This window comes from Suncus etruscus, chromosome 19 (genome assembly GCF_024139225.1).
Source record: "Suncus etruscus isolate mSunEtr1 chromosome 19, mSunEtr1.pri.cur, whole genome shotgun sequence".
Classification (NCBI taxonomy): domain Eukaryota; kingdom Metazoa; phylum Chordata; class Mammalia; order Eulipotyphla; family Soricidae; genus Suncus; species Suncus etruscus.
The window spans coordinates 38,735,652-38,755,513 of NC_064866.1; the positions used below are offsets into that span (position 1 = coordinate 38,735,652).

The following is a 19,862-nucleotide window of genomic DNA, read 5'->3' on the forward strand; positions in this document are numbered from 1 at the left end:
GATTCTGTGTCTTTGCCAGCAATTGCACACCTGGGGGGCTGGTCTTTCAGTCATGGGACATGCCTGTGTTTAGTTTCAGTAGGCAGATTCGCAGTCAACTTACCCCTGACTGTTCCCTTCCCTACCTATGGCCAATTCCCTTCCCTTTCTGTTTGTTTGCAAGCTGTCTCTCCATCCTGGCCTCGGGCAATGAGGCCTGGCTCAAGATGGAAAAGTGAATGCGAGGTCACAGGCATCTCTCGGGGAAGGGAAAGCAGGAAAGCCTGGACACCTTGTGCCTTTCTTCAGCTTTTGAAATTTCTGACTTCAGAGAAGGAAGCAGCTGACTGTCTGGAAGTGGAATAGGCCTGGGGAGTTCCGGTGTCTGAGTTTTTAAGTAGTTCCAGCTGAGCAGGAACTAAACGCACACACGCAGACAATATATTCTGGTGAATCTTTGTCCTGCCTTCCGAAGAAGAGGGGGATAGTCAAGCGGCCTGTTTACTGGACAGGAGTCAGCGTTATCCAGGACCAGTAGGCAGAACCAATGTGGGCAGAGACTCCCTGGCTTTGAACCTTGGGTGGGTGGGTACTCTCGGGCCTTTGCAAACATGATGTGTGTGCCCTTTGCTAAAATTATCCCATTATAACAGTAGGTTAGAAGAAACAGTGGAGTTTCTTCGTGTGTGTGTGTGTGTGTGTGTGTGTGTGTGTGTGTGTGTTGGAAAGCAATGCTTAGGAGGCCTGACAAGGAGGCATACAAACAAAGTGAAGGGAATTGGCCATAGGTAGGGAAGGGAACAGTCAGGGGTAAGTTGATTGCGAATCTGCCAATATCTCAGTGATGAGATATTGCTTGTCTTCAGAGATGCTGCGGGCCATCATGTATTGTCTGCTGCTGGCTCAGGAGGCCATAAAGTGTTGGGATCCAACTCAAGGCCTTGGGCATGCAAGCCACGTGCTCCAGCCCTTTGAGTCATCTCCCCAGCTTCTCCTCCTAGTTACTTCTGCTAGGTGGTTTCACATTTCTTTAAGAAATACTTAGTGATCACCAACTGCCTGTCACACGTAGAGTAGTCTTTGTGTGTTTGCCTTCTCTTGCACCTCTGGGCAAGGTGAGGTTTAAGTTCTGACGTTTGAGACTGAGAGGGAGCAGGTCTCCTGGTCACCCTGGGATGTGAGGTCAGGGCCCGTGACTCTAATTATAATTCTTTGGCTAGAAGATGCAGCCACAGAGAGAAGGGGAGAGAGTCCTCCTCTGGCTCCACCCTTTGTGGGCAGGACAGCACACCTCTGAAGAAGAGCCCTCAGGAAACAATGGGTGGAGAGGATCAAATCCCAGGCGGCAGCACAGCAGAGAGAAGGTCCAGAATGTCTGCCTTGCTTCAGGTCACACAGCAGAAATCTTCTAATTTTTAAGACCCCACATGTTGTGAATCAAAATCTGAAAAAGGTGATACTAATCTATCTTCTGTAAGGACTGGCTGCTACTTCTTGTCAGATTTGCTTGGGTTTAGGAACTGGTTCCATTCTGCCTGCAGAGGGTGAAGAGGAACATGGCTTCTCTGCTGATTTTGCAGGTCAGTTTGGGCCTGTGGGTCTCTGGCTAGGGTCATCTGTGCAGTCAGATTTTTGCAAAACAGGTGTGTTCATAGGAGCTTTGAGTCCTATTTATATGTATGTATGTATGTATGTATGTATGTATGTATGTATGTATGTATGTATGTATACAGCTTCTCTTCATATGGCAGCCAGGAGCAGCAGGGAGCAAAGAGGTAGCAGACAGTAGGGGCCTCGATGGCAGGGTTCAGTCCTCCACCTTTCTCACACATGACTTGATTTGGGTTGAGTTCTACTTTCACCATCTAAGTACCAGGCTTAGATGGTGCTGGGTGATGGGACAAGCAGTTCACCTTCACTGTGCTGCTGTGGGCAACGGTATCCTGATCCCATGTATCCCTTCATGCAGGTGTGTTGGGCCTGCTAAATTCAACCTACTCTCACTTGCCCTCTCCATTGCTGGCTCCATGGATGCTTTAGTCCCACAGCCTTGGTGAAAGCTTTGTCACTTGCTCCATCAGTACAGGCCTTCGAGATGAGCACAGACCTCCCTTTTTCTGGAAAGTTCCATCCTCCCCCCATGCCCTTCAGGCATCTGAGGAACCCAGAGGCACCCACACGTCTGCCATTGTCTGCCATCACCACAGCCAAAGGATGCGGCTACTTGTTTTAGGATAAGGTTAGTGCTTGGCTTGACTTCCATCCCCAGCTGCTGGTGACTTACTATGGGGCCTTGTGTCTTGAGCTCAGCAAACTCTAGAATCAGGTGCCCATGAGCTATGAATCACTGACACACTACAAATGTGGGACGGAGGATAAGTGTGGATGGAAGGGAGTAAAGGAGACACAGAATTCTCTTAATTTTCCCACTCTTGCCACACAGCCACAGATTCTGAGCATGGGGTCAGAAGGCAGCTGTTGAAGCCATGATGATTTGGGTTCAGCTGCAGCTGTCACAGGAGTGACCCAAACACGTGTCTTCAGCTCTATGAGCAGATTCCCTAGTCTGAAGATGGGCCAAGGGAAGACTTTGTACAGGAAATCGGTTTGAAGGTCTGAGGGCACTGGAGCAGTGGCTGACACTCACTCCACACAAGATAGTTTAGATTTATTTTTTGGTTTGTTTTTTTGAACCATACCCGGCAATGCTCATGATTTCTGTCTGGCTCTGGGATCAGGAATCACTCCAGGCATGCTCAGAAGCCATATGGAATGTTGAAGATCAAACCTGTCTCAGTGGTATGTAAGGCAAACACCCTACTATTGTTCTGATTCAACATTGTTCAGGTTTAAAATAATTTTTTTGGAGGCAGGGTTGAGCCTCACCCAAATATTGCTCAGGAGCCACTTACCATAAAAACACTGAAACAACAACCCCCCCCCAAAACAAACAAACAAACCCCAGAGGTGTGGGCCAGTGATGTTGCAGGGTGGTCAGACATTGCTTCTGGTGATGTATGAGGGACCATGAAATGCTGGAGACCAAACTGGGGATTTTCACATCTGAAGTCTATGCTCCAGTTCTTATAACTATGTTCCCAGCCTTCCTGCTATTTTTGCTGATGAGAGAAAAAGCTGACTGGCTGTCCCTCAGTAGAACATACTTAGGTAATTACACAACTTTCCCCAGATATCCAGTCACCTGATTCCTGGGCAGAACCCATTCTAGGAGCAAAGCCTGCAGGCACGAACAGCTCCAAATTCTCACAAGAGACAAGGAACAGAGATTCAGACCAGTCTTCACGCTTGCTCTTCTGTCTTCTACCGAGGGAACCCCAGAAGTCTTGGAGCCAGAACTTGTGTGAACTCCAGTTTGGATCATTCACTACTGCTCAGAGCTCTGCACTATTGTCCCTCCCTGTTCATGTCTAAGAGGGCCTCCTTTCCCACTGGATGAGAGAACATGGTTTTTATGTCTGGCCCTGGTCCGCCACCACCTGGCAGGTAGAGCTGGGGGGTAGGGTTGCCCTGTAGACACGTATGTGCAGGACTGTGACTTTGTGAGCCCCTCTTTACAATTGGGCCTACTCTTTCAGACCCTCTTCTTCCTGCCTTGCTGGCATAAATGGGAGCCTAAGTGGGCGTCTTGTTGGAGTTTGAGAGGAAACCAAACACTGAGGTGCAGGTTTTGTAGCGAAAGGAAAACGATGCACATATTTTTTCCTTTGGCTGTGGAGCTACACCCAGAGTAAACTCTGGCTGCCTGTTCTAAAACATGTACTCTAGCCCTTCCTTTGAGCTGTCTCCCATCCTGGGATGCATCTTTTAGGGGGTGAAGGAGCTCCAAATGGTGCTCAGGAGGCTTGGAGACTGTGAGTCTCAGCTGATAGGACCAGTAGTTCAATGCAAGGGCCTGTAGCTATCATGCTGTGTTGGGCCTGGGGTACTGGGGTGCTGTGGGAGGCCCTTCAAGAATGTATTTAGCAATGTATGGGGATCACGGGGTGCCAGGAACTGAACCCAGGTTGGGTACATCCTAGGTATGTACTCTAGCTGCTGTCCTCTCTTCTGGCCTCTGTGACACATTTTTCTGTATCTAAAAGCCAGTGTTTAGAGTGAGGCTGACATGGGCTATCTACATGCCCCCAAACACACTGAGAATGATAGACTCAATTTCCTCCAATCAGAAGAATTGGCCTCATTTCACATGCTTGGGATCAACTGAGAGTATTTATTTAAAAGCAATTTTAAATATTAAAAAATGTAGAAATGAACACATACAGTACTGAAAGACTGTCACATTAAATACATGTAAAATGACAAGTGTCCTGATGCTTGACTGTAACATCCAGATGAGAAGTGGGAATTTAACTAGTGGCCTTACAGGATTACTAGACATGTTGAAGTTCTAGGCAATAAAAAAATAAATAGCAATTGCTGTTCAACAGTAAAATAAGACACACACTCTTTGCAGAACATAACATTCCCCTGTGTGTGGGGGGATAAAACTAATCAGCTATATTTTCTCATAAAGTTCCATACCTTTAAAATACTTTATCCTGTACAAAATTGCAGATAGTGGTTCAGAGTTCATGAACATTGCTAAACTCATCCAAGATCACCAAGGTATTTAAACGTAGTCTTCCTAGGTCCCATAATAAGATGGGTTAGAGAGAATTCAAATTCCTGACAGCAAACAAAACCAAACCAGAAAAAGTATTAAGATGGTAAATGACTGCAAAAGGGGAAAGAGCTTAGGCATTGACACCATGTAGAGACATTTAGGTTTTTTTTTTTTTTTCTTCTCAAGACCAGTTTATGTTTAGATCAGCTGAAGCAACTGTAGGCCACAAGAATGGATAGTTCTTTAAAGCAACAAACCATATCAATGAATCATCCAGGACAGTACAGCAACCTGTTGTCTTCCTGTCCTCACAGCGCCAGGCCGCCAGCACTGAGCCGCACAAACCACAGGCTCCTGAGGGCTCACCATGTCCAGGACTCACATGGGCCCACAAAATGAGGAAGAACTGCTTCATAAAGTCCTTTTCAATAAAAGCTGATGAGCTATGTAGCAGGTTCATCATGCAAGGGTAACTCTATTACCTGCTAGGCCAAGGAATTATTTAAGCTGGGCTGAACTAATATCCAATGAGCACTGTGGCTGCTGGAGAGGGCTTTTTCTTAAGGGCTTGGTCGGGGTTTGTGCTTCTGTGAAATGAACACTTCTCACTCACTGCCAAGATGATCTGCTTAAGAATATTAGTTTTCGGTTGTGTTGCCAACAGCAGTTTAAATAGATGCAATGCTGAACAATGACACAAGAGCCTTGTAATCAGAGAACAGTCCCTGACTATGGAGTGGTACTCCCCCCTCCAAATGTAAATGATTGAGGATACCTAGTCTGAGAAACACTCTAGGGTGAAAGAAAACCAAGAGGGTGAGACTCATTGCAGAAAGAACATTTCTGTGTTCTGCAGTGTCTTCACACACTTGTTTATGAACTGAATTGAAGGTCAAGTGTCTATAGAATGGAATGAATGATGGGAAACTTACCTATAGTTGGGTTTACTAAAAAGCATGGGCAAAGGAAAAGTTAAGTTTCAGCACCTGGCTTCTATAGTGGGGACACTGTGTTGAAGGGCTCACTTTCAAACTCGTCATCTTCTTGAAGAGACTTCAAAAAGTTTAAATTGGGGGCTGAAGAGATAGCACAGCGGTAGGATGCTTGCTTTGCATGTGGCCGACTCAGGAGGGAGCCGGATTTGGTTCCCAGCATCCCAAATGATCCCCAGAGCCTGCCAGGAGAGATTTCTGAGCGCAGAGCCAGGAGTAACCCCTGAACGCCACTGGGTGTGGCCCAAAAACAAAACCAAAAAAGTTTAAATTTACCTAAGGACCAAACTCAGAGATTAAAAATGGATACATTTGGTGCTCCAACCTATGGAAGGATGTGGATCGTTTTATGGTATTTAAATGCATACTGCAGAGAAAGCCAAATGACTGACTAGAAACAAATCTTTTTGCAACCTTATAATTTCTGCTTTAATGGCAATCAAGTTTAGAAAAACGTACAGTTCAACTTGTCCATAATTTTCCTTTATAAAAGGCAGATTTCGGGTAAGCTTCTAAAGGCATGCATAATTCAGAGGTTAATAATTCTGGCAGTCCTTGGTGCCTGAAAGTCGAACTTCTTCAGATGTGTTTTAAACTCTTGTCAACATAGTCATGGCGGATATGTACTTTTGCATAATGAGGTAATCATATCTCAGGGGTGGGCACTCATCATTTTAAGACAGTATAAATCTACTTGTCTACACTTGCATGAAGCTGTTGGGCATAGCAAGATGCCACCAAAGGTTTTGGGTGAATGAGTATTTTGCTGAAGGAATAACACGTTTAACTGAGCACTTCTCTGTAATAAATAGCAAAGGAGGCGTTTGGAGTTGTAAACGGTGTGTACAGGTAACTACAGGCTGGTCTGTAATGGAGCTAAAGTTTCATCTGGGAAGCGGAACCCACCTCTTTGCTAATGTTGCCTTTTCAGTAACACGGTAAGAGAATACTGCACTGTTAGGAACGGAGTGTGTTCTATGCCATCCAACGGACGCTGAGACCACCTTTATTTGCAAAGCCTGATCTTTCGGTTTCTGTTTACTCGATACACAGCACAGAGAGATGTTAAGTGCTAGATGCCAAGGATGGCTTTGGCAAACCGGTAAGGCGTGCCCTATTGCTGGCGAAGGCAGAAGACCACAGGGTATTTACAGCACACACTACGTCCCTCCTGAGCCGTCCTCCACCCGCTTCTTGCTCTGTAACAGCAGCTATATATATATACACATTGTGCACGGGGTTATATGGAGCCAGCAGTCTCGCACAAAGAACGTGGACAATCTTCAGGTTCCGCTTTTCGCTAGTCAGACAGGATGTGAACGAAGGACACTGGAAAGACTCCCTTCCTCTCTGGCTGTCCTTCGATGTGGCCAATCTGGGGAGAGAGGACAGTGGTCAGGCTGTCAACTGGCCCAGAGCAGAGCACACTGGTGTCCACCCATTAAAGTGGGTGAATGCAGGTTCATCTTTGGCCCCTTTAGCGAACCATAGAGACCAACCGGGAGACTCCCCTCCAACTCAAATCAAGAAGTGACAGAACCCTAGCCACACTTAGCAATTCTCCATGGGCTCAATGTGCCCCACAAGCTAGAGGGCCCTGTGACCACCCCCCCCCCATTTCATCCCACCCAGAGCACTGCTGCACATACTGGCTCTCTTTGGGCTGCAGAACATGTCCCTACTCTGAGACAGGGTGCCAAAATGGATAGCCTGCTGGGACCTCAGAGGAATCTTGCCGAGCCTATTTGTCCAAAGAGCAGTGTTAAACCCCCAGATCCTAGGGCTCAGCAGATTCCAGTAAGAATAATTCGTAGGGGCCAAAGAGACCATAAAAGGGTTAAGGTGCTCATCTTACGTGTGGATTGGATCTCTAGCATTGCATGGTCCCCCAATTCTTTCCCCCCAATTTATAGGCAGTGGAGAGATATGGCACTAATGTGGTGTGTTTACCTTATACCCTAAGGTATGTAAACACTTTATCTTGGTTTCTTCGGTGCCTCAAAGAAATGAGCTGTCGAGATGGAAAATGTATATATATATATATATATATATATATATATATATATATATCAATAACTAGTTAGACTACTTCATGGGACAGCATACTGTGCAAATCTTGAGACTGACGTGGCCTATGGCAACTTGTAGTTGCCAACTAAAAGCAACTTAAGTCTTAAGAAAAAGCCATGATTTCATGCAATCAATTCTGATCTTAGATCAGTAATAACTGCAGTAACAGAGTCCTGGCCTACAGTTTCAAATGACAAGTACGGAGGGAGGAGGAGGCTTTCAGGGCACATAGTGTCTGGGCCTGAAGCATCAGCAGTACAGAGATGGACCCACTGTCCATTCAGCAGAGCTGGACAAGAACTGAGACTGCTCAGTCTGACTCTCTGTGCACACTGATCTCTGTCCATGCTCATGTTCTACTCTGAGAAGGGGCTCATGGTGACACGAATCCAGCGAGAATCTGTCAGCATCATGCACTTGAGAAGATCTTTTGGACAAGCTCTTAGCACTGGGGCACGTGGCACAGATTTTCTGCTGAGAATGATGCCTCTGACGCTCATGAAAAGGGTCTAACTTCTTGTTACCAAGAACGTCTGCCAAAGCCGGCAGTTTCTGAGCCGATGATCACCGGCTGAAACGACACTCATGTATCAGCATGTGAATCCTGTATCCTTACAGGTGAGGCATAGATGTCCCCTCTTCAGACGAAATGGAGGCTTCCAGAAAGACCATGAGGTCAGGATTCAGTGATGCTCCCTCAGGACTATAGGGCCCTTCTCTGTCATGAATCTGGGAGAGGACGTGACTATGCTCCCACGAAGCATTTCGAGTCACCGTGGCCACCTATGGTGGACTTGTCCTTGTTGTGTTCTGTGCTGGTGGTGCAAGGCCCAATGTGGCCACCCCCAGGGACCTCTGCACGCACAGCTCTGAGCTGTCATGCTTCCTGGTTGGTTCTCCAACATGCTTCATGCCAGGACAGACCAAGTCTCTAACAGAGAGGCTGGTTGTGTTAGCCGGACTCTCCTAAGTGACTAAGAGAAGCCTTATGCCTTTAGCTCAAGGATTACCCATCATGCCTGACATCCTGGGCACTGTAAGGACGTCGTGGCCTCACTGGCTGCTCTGCCCTAGAACCTCCCCTCCTAACCCCCGGATTCTAGTGACAACACTGTGTTCAGTATATCTACTCCTGGAGAAAAAAATTGCCTCGAGCTGAAAGCTGCTGCTTTGCTTTAAAAAGCAACATACCTAGAGTTCTTGATGCAGAGCCAAAGCCTAAGGGATAGAGTCCAAGGCACACATCTGCATGTGACGAGGCTTTAGTGGTGCTACTGCCCTCAATGTGTCTCAGAGAACTGATTCAAACGTGCCACTCTCAGGAGGGACCCATCAGGAGGGAAAGAGAGCAAGACTGCTTCCTGCTAGCTGCCTCTCTGACCTACAAATTTCTCCAAGAGCCTCACTCCTGAGCCATTTCATGGGGGTGGGAGTACCAGGATGGACCCTTTACTCGACTCCTGAGCAACGGGCGGCTCATCTCACTGCCTCCATCCTGAGAGGACAGCAGGGTGGAGCAGGATTAAGACTATGAACAATGTGGCAGGCGGCTGAAGTGATTCTGAGAGTTACCCCCCCCCCCCCACTTCACCTGCTCACGGTGTGTGTGCTCCAAGCAACATGCTTCACCACCCCCTGAAGCCCAGAAAATGCCTGGAACTCCTAGGCTGCTGTGCAGTCAGGGTAGAGCATGTGTGTCTGGGTTTCCTGACCCAGTTTTGAAGGTTTCCAGAGCACATCACAGCAGCGGCAGATGCTTCCCAAGACAGGCCGGACAACGACGCAGCCGGCAAGGCTCTCCCAAGCGAGAAGCAGAGGGCTGGTACGTACCCACCACTCCTGGTCCTCCTCGCCCGTGACAACGATCACCTCGCCCTCGATGAAGGTCAGTTCGTCATCATTGTCTGCCTGGCAGTCGTAGATGGTCTTCACCCGCCTGACTTTGTTCTTTCCCTTCAACACAAGAAACCAGGATTCAGAACGGGGCAACACACCTGAAGGGCAAATGACACCTGTCTAGGGGCAAGGAGCGGACCTCAAGTTCCTCTGTGATGGAGGGGGAACAGGGCAATGCTAGGTGTCCTGTCTTGTACTGTGTAGGGGAGGAGTCTTAGGTTGGGAAAAAGAGAGGGGGAAAGAGGGGAAAGGAGGATGAGGAGAGGGAGGGAGGAAGGAGAGGTTGAGAGAAGGAGGGGAGAATAGAGAGAGGAGTGAAAGGAGGGGGAGAGGAGACAACAGAGAGGAAGGGAAGAGTAGGAGGAGGGAGAAGCGAGGAGAGGAGACGGGTGAAGAAAAGGAGGGGGCGAGGGACATGGAGGCAATGTGTGTGTGTGTGTGTGTGTGTGTGATCCCAATCCTGTCCACTGGAAGGCTGGATGGAGCACACTGGGGTAAACTGGCCCCACCTAGACAGGCAGCCCCCCCTCTTCCCCTCCCCCAGTCAAGGCTGCAGAAGCTCAGCTGGCAAGGCTGACAGGAGAGGCTAAAAATGGTTCTGGGAAACATGATGTAAAGTAAAATGTGCAGTTTCTGCATACTGAATACACAGCATAAACAAATCTCTCCGTCCCTCATGCAAAGCTCTAAGTCAGCACATGTTGGCGAAACGGGCCAGGAGCTGTGGGGGAAGGGGAGGTGCCAGGCCATTCCCAAAGAAGTTTCAAGGTATCTGGGGGTGTGTATGGGGGGTGGACTGCCACACCTGGTAGTGCTCAGGGGCTACATCTGGCTCTGCTCAGGGGGTACAGATGTGGTGCTGGGAATCTGAACCAGTGACAGCCACAGTTGCACACAAGGCCAAGTGCCAAGTTCTCTGGTCCAAGACTAATTTCTGAACAGTTTTAACTCGGGCTTTTATTAGTTGCCTTTCTAGATCTTTACACAGAAGATGGAAAGAGAGAGGTAACTTAAAAGGATATTTTTGGTGCCCAGCTTATCAGCTAGAGTTCTAAAACTCCGTACTGTATCTAATGGTTTTCTCACTATCCCAACTCCCCATGTCTCCTTTCCAAGCTCTACTGGGAGAACAGCAGTAGCAGAAGGCGGCAGTCTCCTCTGTTTTGGCTGGGGAGCAGATGGTTTACAGTAGGGACCCTTCACAGGGAGCAGAAGGAAAGAGCCAAGCATGCAATGAACTGGAATGTGGAGCTTGTGCCCTGGATATTGAGTGGTGTGGAGAAGCTCTTCCGAAGAGCAGGGCAGTGCCGGTGAACGGGGACCTGTCTTTATCCCCCTTCCATGACTTTAGTACTAAGTGACATACTGACTGCACTGCTGTTTTCATAATAAAATCTAAGCGGGCAGAGCTGGATGGAGCTACCTGTCAGATAGATGGTGGAGCTCCCCCAAGGAACTGCCTCAACAGGGAGGAACCAATGGCCCTTTCAGAGCACAGCTGCAGGAAGGGCTCACCCCCTGAGCCTCTCCCTCCCCATTCCCTCTCTTTTCCACACACGCTTTTACTTGGAGGAAACAAGGTATTTTATGTAGACAAGAAAAGCTGGTATTTCCAAAGCATCTCATGAAAATGGAGTTTGAGACTGCAACCCAATCTGTGCAAATCCTCCAGGAAGATGCGGTGGAAAGTCCTGATTGGGGGGGTCTAGAGTAAATCAGGACCATCAAGTGAAGGGATCTCTGTGTGCCAGCTAAGGGGCCTCTCTTCCTGAACCCCCCAGGAGTGATTATCCTGTTAGCTCCTTTGTGTGCATGAGGAAACCCAGGTGCCAAGGAGTCTAGGGAATAGGCCCATGTCATGTGCATATGCCAGGCATCGAGGCAGGTCCTGAAGCTTGTTTGCTGGCATGCCGTGCTAGAATGCCAGGTTCTACCCCAGGGCCTGGCCCATCACCTGCCTGTGATGGTGTGCCTAGCTCCTGCCATTTTCTGTGCTAACTGAGAATGCTACTGCTAAATTCTGGAGTGCAGCAGTTGTAGATGGGGAACGCCTGGGCCCAGGGATGCTGACACACACACCGTGTTGATTTTCCTAGGTAGTGGCACTGGCGTCTCAGGCAGTGAGGGGGTGAGGTCGTTGGAGTCTTCTGACGCCTGCTTCGGGACGGCGTCTCGAGACTGCATGTTGGGGGACAGATCGAGTGGGTGTGACTTTTGTGTGATATCCCCGGGCTGTTGAGTCTTGGGGGAGACGTCTGCAGTCTGGGACTTTGCCAGCAGGTCCCCAAGCTGAGGCTTGGGGGGCAGGTCTTTCATCTGTGGCTTGGGAGGCAAGTCAGAGAGCTGGGGTTTGGGCGGGAGGTCGCCCAGCTGGGGCTTGGGTGGCAGTTCTCCTGGCTTAGGTGGTAGCTCTCCAATCTGGGGCTTGGGGGCAAGTTCTGTGGGCTTCGGGGGCAGCTCTCCAGGCGGTGGCTTCTGTGGCAAGTCTGCCAGTTGGGATGATTTCTGGAAGATTTCAGGCGGGATGTTGGCTTTGTCGAGGGAGAGATGATGGCTGGTTTCTGTCTTCCTTAGTGCCACTGTGGGAAACAATCATAAAGGAGTGACCAGAGGGAATTCAGGTGGGAAAGTACATCCTTCCTCATCCTAGTGCCACCAAAGCAAACCCACAAGTCAGGTGGAGGAGCACAGGGCATAAAGCCAGGTGTAGTCTCTGCTTCTGACAGAAGGATAGTTGGGATCTTGGAAGGTACATGACAGGCCAGCTATGTACAGGTATGATCTCCAAACTCATAACTCATAATCCTCATTCTCACTCTGTGTCTCATCCTTCTCATTCTCTCTGACATATTTGCTATGAACACAAAGTATAGAAAATTAGAGTGAACAGAGACTACCACATAAACATTTTGATAACTTTCCTTTTTAGTTTTTGTAAATATTTTCAATAAATAGGACTTTTTGGGGAGGCATACTGGCATTTCTCCAGGTGTACCCGGGGAACTATACAGTATTAAGGATAAAATTGCGGAAAGTACCTTAGTCCCTGTACTATCTCTCTGGCCCTTATAGATAGAATATTTATCTGCTCTGATTTTTTTATAGATACTTTTTTTTTTTGGTTTTTGGGCCACACCTGTTTGATGCTCAGGGGTTACTCCTGGCTATGTGCTCAGAAGTTGCTCCTGGCTTGGGGGGACCATATGGGACGCCAGGGGATCGAACCGGGGTCCGTCCTGGGTTAGCTGCGTGCAAGGCAAACACCCCACAACTGTGCTATCGCTCCAGCCCCTGCCTGTAACTTTCTTTTTCCCATCCAATGTGTCTTGGAGAGTGTCTAAATTAGTCTCTGCTTATTCTCAAGAATGACCCCACAGCCCGCAACTTGGGGGGGGGTGAGAAAATTTGAGAACATGCTGAATGATGGTCCAGAGAACCCAACACTTGAAACCTGCAAGTCCTGCACCCCCATTTATTCCTAGCAGTATGACCTTGAGCACATTAGCCAGGGCTTTCTCTCTATGCCTCCCCGTCCCCTTTTTTTTGGGGGGGGGGTCACACCTAGCAGTACTCAGGGTTCACTCCTGGCTCCATGCTCAGAAATTGCTCCTGGCAGGCACAGGGGACCATATGGAATGCTGGGATTCGAACCGATGATTCCCCCCCCCCCAGTCCCCATTTTTAAATATGACCTAAATTTGCTGACAGGCCCTGGCAGGGCATAAATATGATAAGGGTATTGCTATCATTACTGTCAGTCAGGGTCCCCTGAGGCCAGGATTCATATTTCCATACTTTCCTCAAATTTTGTCTCCTGGAATAGGGGCCAAACACAGTTTGTATTTCGTGAGGAAACAGCTGACTCAGGCACTCTTACTGAGTCAAACTAAGAAATTCATATTCTAAAAATAAATACAACATGCTCAGAAAGTCTGAAAATTAAAACAAAAAAAAAAAGAAAAAGAAAAAAAAAAGAAGGGGGATAAAGGTAAATTCCAGCAGCACTGTAAGCTGTCATAAGTTGTACTGTGTCTGCTTCTGTTCATGTTCTGTTCCCTTTCATTAAGGAATCAAGTTTAAGGGCACTCAACTTCATGGACTGGTCTTTAAGTATTGGCTGAAGTGGTGATAATGCTAAAAAAGTTGTGATTGGAGGTCTTCATATTAAGTAAGACACTGCCAGGAATGGCCCCTGAGCCAGAGAAAGAGCTGAAAGTAGCCCCCAAATTAATGCCCCAATCCTTGTCACCACAACCACCCCAAAAAGACATGCGGTACATGCCTCGCCCAAATGCACTTAGTGACTATGTGATTTTCAATATTACTCCAATTCAAGCCCAATTCTCAGTTCTGCACTATTGGCGTTTGAGAACTTTTATTGAAAATAATTGCTACTTCACTCTTGAATATAGAGCTTTCATAAAACAGTAAGAAGAAGAAAAGTTATGGTCGGCCAAACAACCTTCTTCTCTTGAAATTTAGATGCTGGCAAAATAAGTGTCTGAAGCAGGTGCCAATGGAATAAAAGCTGGAGGATTTCCTGAGATGGTGGGTCTGGGGAGTCTCGCTGTGAGTCGAATATATAGGAAACAGAAACTTAAGTGCCGGGCATCCAAAACACTAGACTCCTAAAATAGGAACAGAACTGTCTGTGCTATTGTGTTCAGCATGGCGCTGCAAAGTGAAGAAACCAAGGCCTGTGACTGTGGAACAGAGGGAATGACAGTATGTTATCTCAAAACTAGGTAGTGAGAGCCAGTCAAAGGTATCGACTGGATAGTCCAAGGTGGGTTAATGCCTTGCAGGTACCTGACCCCACAATGATCTTTACCGCCACTGTTCCTCTGAGCATCACTGGTGCAGCTCTGGAGGTCCCTGGGTACCACTGGGGTGGCTAACATTATCACCTATACTACAGGGCCACAGCAGAGTCACATCCTTGGGCCCTAAAGTGCTGGGGATGACTCCAGCCACCCTGGGCTCCTGAGCACCAATTCTAAAACTGAAATCTGAAATCTGAGACCTTCTACCCTCCACTTATACTCCTGTGTAGGTTATGTCCCCTGAGGCATAGAAAAGAGCTTTCATTATTTTTATGTGGGGGAAAATATCAGCTTAAGTAGAAACAAAACCAATAAAAGCCAAGGAAAAATGTCTGAAAGGATATACACAATTGTGTCTCTTGGGAGTTTGGGTACTTTGCATTCTTTTCATCTGTGTTTTCCAAATCTCTCAGTTTGAATAGTTTAATAAAGAGACTTTCTGCATTCACGCCTGAACAGGGTTACCAAATAGAGTGCAGTGGTAGCATGTCTCTTACACAGTGAAATGTGAACAAAGACATGCAGAAGGCAAGGACACCAGACAGACTGGTACTTGGGAGGCACATAAAAAGTAGAGGGAATAGCAGATGCCAAGGCCCTGGGTCAGGAACAGGTCTGGGAGGTTCAAAGAGCAGCGAGTCCAGTGGAGGAGCAAAAACCGTTAGAAGGATGTACAGTCAGAGGTGGCAGGGACAGGCCATGGAAGACCCCGTGAGCCATAGTAAGAAGTTGGCTTTAATGGTGGCGGAACTGGGCACAAGTAGATGGTCTGGAATAGAAGTGTTAATAGTTAATGTGGGCCATCCAGGCCAATCTGCTCAGAACAGACTAAGAACTGGAACAGACAGATCAGGTAGGAAGCCATAAAAGTCCAGATTCTCTTATGTGGTTACCTGGACCACAGATGTTCAAAGTGGTGAGACGTGAATGGATTAAAAGCAGATACTTAAAATAAAATGTCTGTGGAAACTCTGGATGGAGGAGCAAAGCCTCATAGGCTGAATGGCTGAATTTAATGGCTAAATGCCTGAAAAGACACTATCACTTCTAGAGGAGGAATGAGTCAGGAAGGGAAATCAGGAGACTGTGTCTAAGATTTTAACTCCAATACCCTATCAGACATCTGAGTGGAGACAACAAAGAGAGGGGCCGGTGGACATGGTTACAATCATGGAAGGAGAACTGGACCGGGTTGGCACAGGTGGAAATATCAGAGTGATTTTCAAGCTGAGACTGAACAAAATACTTAGAGAAGGCGGCAGCTTCAGAGGAACAGTACTCCAGTGTATTAAGACCCAACTCCTGGCTGCTGGTTCGAGGGGGAACTGGATGTGGAACAGAAATGGAGAGAGGTCCATGGTTTTGCTGAAAGTCCACTGAGGGGCTCCACGTTCTTCTGGACCCCTGCTTCTACCTCACTGACATTGTGGACTTAAGTGAGGACAGATGGAATGAACCCAAAACTTGCGTAGGTGTTTTACTCTAAAGCTTCATTTTAAGCAATGCAACAAAAAGGGAGCAAGAACTGTTTTGATTAATTAATTGGAATTTTGGCCTTATAAATGAAAAGCTTGCTGAAAGAAGCTACACTTCAAGATGCTGCCTTCCTGGACGTCACAGAGCCACAGTCCCACAGTGCCCAGAGTTGCGTCCTAGAGAGCTGGTTCTCTGCCACCATTTGGCAAAGGCCTTTCTGCGGCATGATCTCCAAAGCCTGAGTAGTAGGTATTTTTGCCCCTATATATTCAGGCAGGGGCATGTGTTTCACCTTCAAGCCTCACAGTTAGTAAGAGAACCAGTACTTGTTACCAGTCCCTGATTGTAAGAGAAGAATGGGAGCTGTGGCTCTTACTAATGTAGCAAGAACCAATGGGACAGAGACCCCGATTCCCTTGCAAGGCAAAGTGGTACTAGTTCCATATGCATTTTATAAAAAAATAATCCTTACCTTTCTGAGGTAGTTTAGGAAGAACTCTGGGGCCAAGGGCAGTCTTTGCAGAACCGGTGCTAAGTAATAAATAAGAAAATCATTTAGAATTTAAAAGTGGTATAACATCAATAGTCATCTGTTATTCAAAAAAATCAAAGGTGTTTATAGAGTTTTCTAAAATCTGTTTCAAAATTTCTAGTTTACTGTAATTCCAATTGCCCGGGTGGGAAGGAACATGAAATATGAGGGAAAAGAATTACCACTTTTTCAATGAGAAGCCAAACTCCTTTCTTGAAAACTCTTCCCAGAGTTTGGAAAACACGGTGTGAAACACTGTGGAGTGGTCCCAGGCAATTTGCAGTCAAGACTCTCACACACAGAGTAACTGGGCCTTCCTTATGTACAGGTTCAAAGAAACAGTGGCTCAGAAAGAAATATAGGTTCTTTGGGGGCCAGAGCAATAGCACAGCAGTAGAGCATTTGCCTTGCATGTGAATGATATGGGATGAACCCAGGTTCAATCCCCCAGCATCCCATATGGTCCCCCGAGTCTGCCAGGAACCATTCCTAAGCACAGAGCCAGGAGTAAACCCTGAGTGCACTGGGTAAGGCCCAAAACCAAAAGAAAAAGAAAGAGAAATGCAGATTCTGTTATCTCTGGAGCCTTGCAAAACTACCCTTTCACCCTCACTCCTGCTGAAGTTTTGGGTCTATGAATGGTTTTTGTTGCCTTTATCTCATGGCACCATTAAGAGGAAAGTCACTGAGCTAAGGCTGAATAAATGGACACTTCTTTCCAAAGGATTCCGTTCAGTTAAAAGGAGGGAAAAAAGGAATACTGCCTTTAATATATCCTAAAAAATAACTTAGAAAGTGGCAACTTGGAAAAAGTTATGTTTTCTGTTTGAAATTCTTTGGCATCAGGCTGGAGAGATAACAGAGCCAGAAGGGCACTTGCTTTGCATGCATCCAACCTGGGCTCAATCCCCCCACATTCCACTGGGCCCCTTGTGCACCCTGCCAGGAGTGATTCCTGAGCACAGAGCTAGGAATAACCCTAGAGCATCACTGGGTATGACCCAAAAAGAAAACAAACAAACAAAAAACCACCAAAAAGCTTAAATTTTTTGGGCTATAAAATTTTCCTAAAAGAAAATATTTTCACTCCTAAGCTTGCAAGCAGTCAACAAGGGAAAGTAACCAAACACTGTTACTTCATTAAGAAATACAAATAATGGGGGCTGGAGCAGTGATGCAAACGGTAAGGCCCATGCTAGCCTAGGTCGGACCGCAGTTCAATCCCCTGGCGTTCCATATGGTCCTCTAAGCCAGGACTGATTTCTGAGCGCATAGCCAGGAGTAACCCCTAAGCGTCACCGGGTGTGGCTCCCCCCCAACAACAAAAAAAAGAGAAATACAAATAATGGCCAGGGAGACACTCGGGTTAGAGCCCTGACGCTGACACCCAAGATTTAGCCCATACCTCACCCCAGATTTGCAGGGTTGCCCTGAAGACTTAAAGCGCACTGAGGGTGGGCCCAGCTGGATCCTGGTACCACAAGGTCCTCAAAACATCTCATCTTTGGGCTGTTGCACTGAATTACAGGTTCAGCTGGCATAAAATTGTCCTGTGGCTCTCTGAGCACCAGCTAGGAATTCCCCCGCTCACCCTCTCCAGAAGCCATTCATTTGGCAGAGTGTGTTCATGAGGGAGGGAGTTGGTCCCTCTGGTACGCTCGATGAAATAGAGCTGTGTCCTTTAAAAATTCAGTCTGCATGGAGTTGGACGGACTGGTTTGCCTGGAACCCAGAGTCTGTCTTATGCCAATAAACTGAGGTGAGGCCTTTTTAGTAATCAGGTCAAGGAATTTTTTCCATTTTCCCCATTTTTCTGGACCTATGCAAACAATGGTGATTGCTACTATCACACCTTTACTTTTTTTTTTTTTTTTTTTTACTTTTTTCCTTTAAGGAAAAAAAAATACAACTTACTGAACTTAAAAACAATTGTAGTAGAATGCCTGTCTCGAATACAGGCAGGAGATGGGAAGGGGGAAGGGGGTAATGTTACATGTTACACTGGTGAAGGGGGGTGTTCTGGTTATGACTGTAATCCAAATATGATCATGTTACTTAAAAAATATATTTAAAAAAAAAGAATGAATGAGGGGACTGGAAAACCTGTCTAGAGTACAGGTAGGGGGTGGTGGGATGGAGGGAGATTTGGGACTTTGGTGGTGGGACTGTTGCACTGGAGATGGGAGGTGTTATTTACAGGACTGAAACCTAATCACAATCATATTTGTAATCAAGATGTTTAAATAATTAAAAATATTTAAAAAAATTCGGCCTGCAGGGCTGGAGAGACAGCTCAAAGGGGGTGAAGCACATTCTCTGTGCACAGAATCCTAGATTTAATTCCCTGCATCCCATGGTTTCCAGAGTACTACCATGAGTACCAACTTGGGAGCAGCCTCAAGCTCTTGAAGTAAACACCCCCAAAACAAAACAACAACAAATCAGGCCAGCAGACCCATTATTAGCTGAGATGGCTAATATAACTTGCAGAAGTATATATGCCCATATGCACATGGACAGTAAGCATTTATTTAGTTTCTTACGACGCTCAAACCAACAGACAAGACACATTGTGGTAAACTGTTACTAGAGCCTGTTTCTAGAACGGTCTGCTGCAAAGATATCTGGTGGAAGAGAAGCAGTACGAAGACATATTACCTTGACTGCTGAGACAGTCCCTCAAACTTGTTCGCAGTCTTACTCGAAGATGATGGCCCCACGTCATTACCTAGAGAAAAAGTCAAATAGATAAAGATGGGTCTTCAGACCGGGAAATAGACTATGCGCTATGGGATTTCGTAGGCAGGCAGGCATCCCTTAGGTTCCAAAAAATAATGCAAAAGACGAGTCAGATAGTTTTTAGAACAGAAAGATGCATCTCTGACAGTGAGACAAACAAAGCAAAATACAATTAAGAAAGTGTTCTGGGCCTAAAAATGTCTTTATTATGTTATGAAGGACTATGCCAAAAAACCAAGCAGATTTTTCCTTGCCTAGATCACAGGACCTTGGCCATGGGCCAACAGCTCAGTCCTTTGCTTGGGACCAGAGCAATGTAAGTAAAACTCGTCTGAGTTCACCCAGAGGTTCCCATGCCCAAAAATTATCTTCTGGAAACCAGATTGAAGAAATCCATGACCCACAAGCTATGTGTGTGGCATGACATAATAGTTGGTGAAATGAGTCATCTACTGGGCAAAGCTTCGCCTTTGGGTTTTTTTTTTTTTTTTTTTTTTTTTTTGTGGGGTGGGATATGTCAGCAGTGCTTATGGGTGACTCCAGGCTCTACACTCAGAAATCACTCCTGACAGGTTCAGGGGACCATATGGAATGCTGGGGATAGAACCCAGCATGTGGGGAACCCACATGCAAGGCAAATGTCTTCCATACTGTTACTATTGTTCCTACCCCAAAGCTCCAAGTCTCTAAGCTACTCAATAGTTTACCCATCAACACATAATAAGCATCCA

At 46.7% G+C, this 19,862-nt stretch overlaps 1 protein-coding gene across 2 annotated transcripts in view; it reads right to left on the reverse strand.

Annotated features, from left to right (window-relative positions):
• Positions 1-5,999: 5,999 nt before the first annotated feature.
• ASAP1 (ArfGAP with SH3 domain, ankyrin repeat and PH domain 1) overlaps positions 6,000-19,862 on the reverse strand; it is a 310,217-nt gene continuing 296,354 nt past the window's right edge. For both annotated transcript variants that reach the window (XM_049765558.1, XM_049765559.1), the window contains 5 exons: positions 19,051-19,120; positions 16,333-16,391; positions 11,641-12,140; positions 9,496-9,618; positions 6,000-6,970 (listed from right to left, as the gene is read on the reverse strand). In XM_049765558.1, coding sequence (XP_049621515.1) covers positions 6,896-6,970; positions 9,496-9,618; positions 11,641-12,140; positions 16,333-16,391; positions 19,051-19,120 — 827 coding nt within the window. In that variant the 3' untranslated portion in view covers positions 6,000-6,895. The remainder of the gene's footprint in view (positions 6,971-9,495; positions 9,619-11,640; positions 12,141-16,332; positions 16,392-19,050; positions 19,121-19,862) is intronic.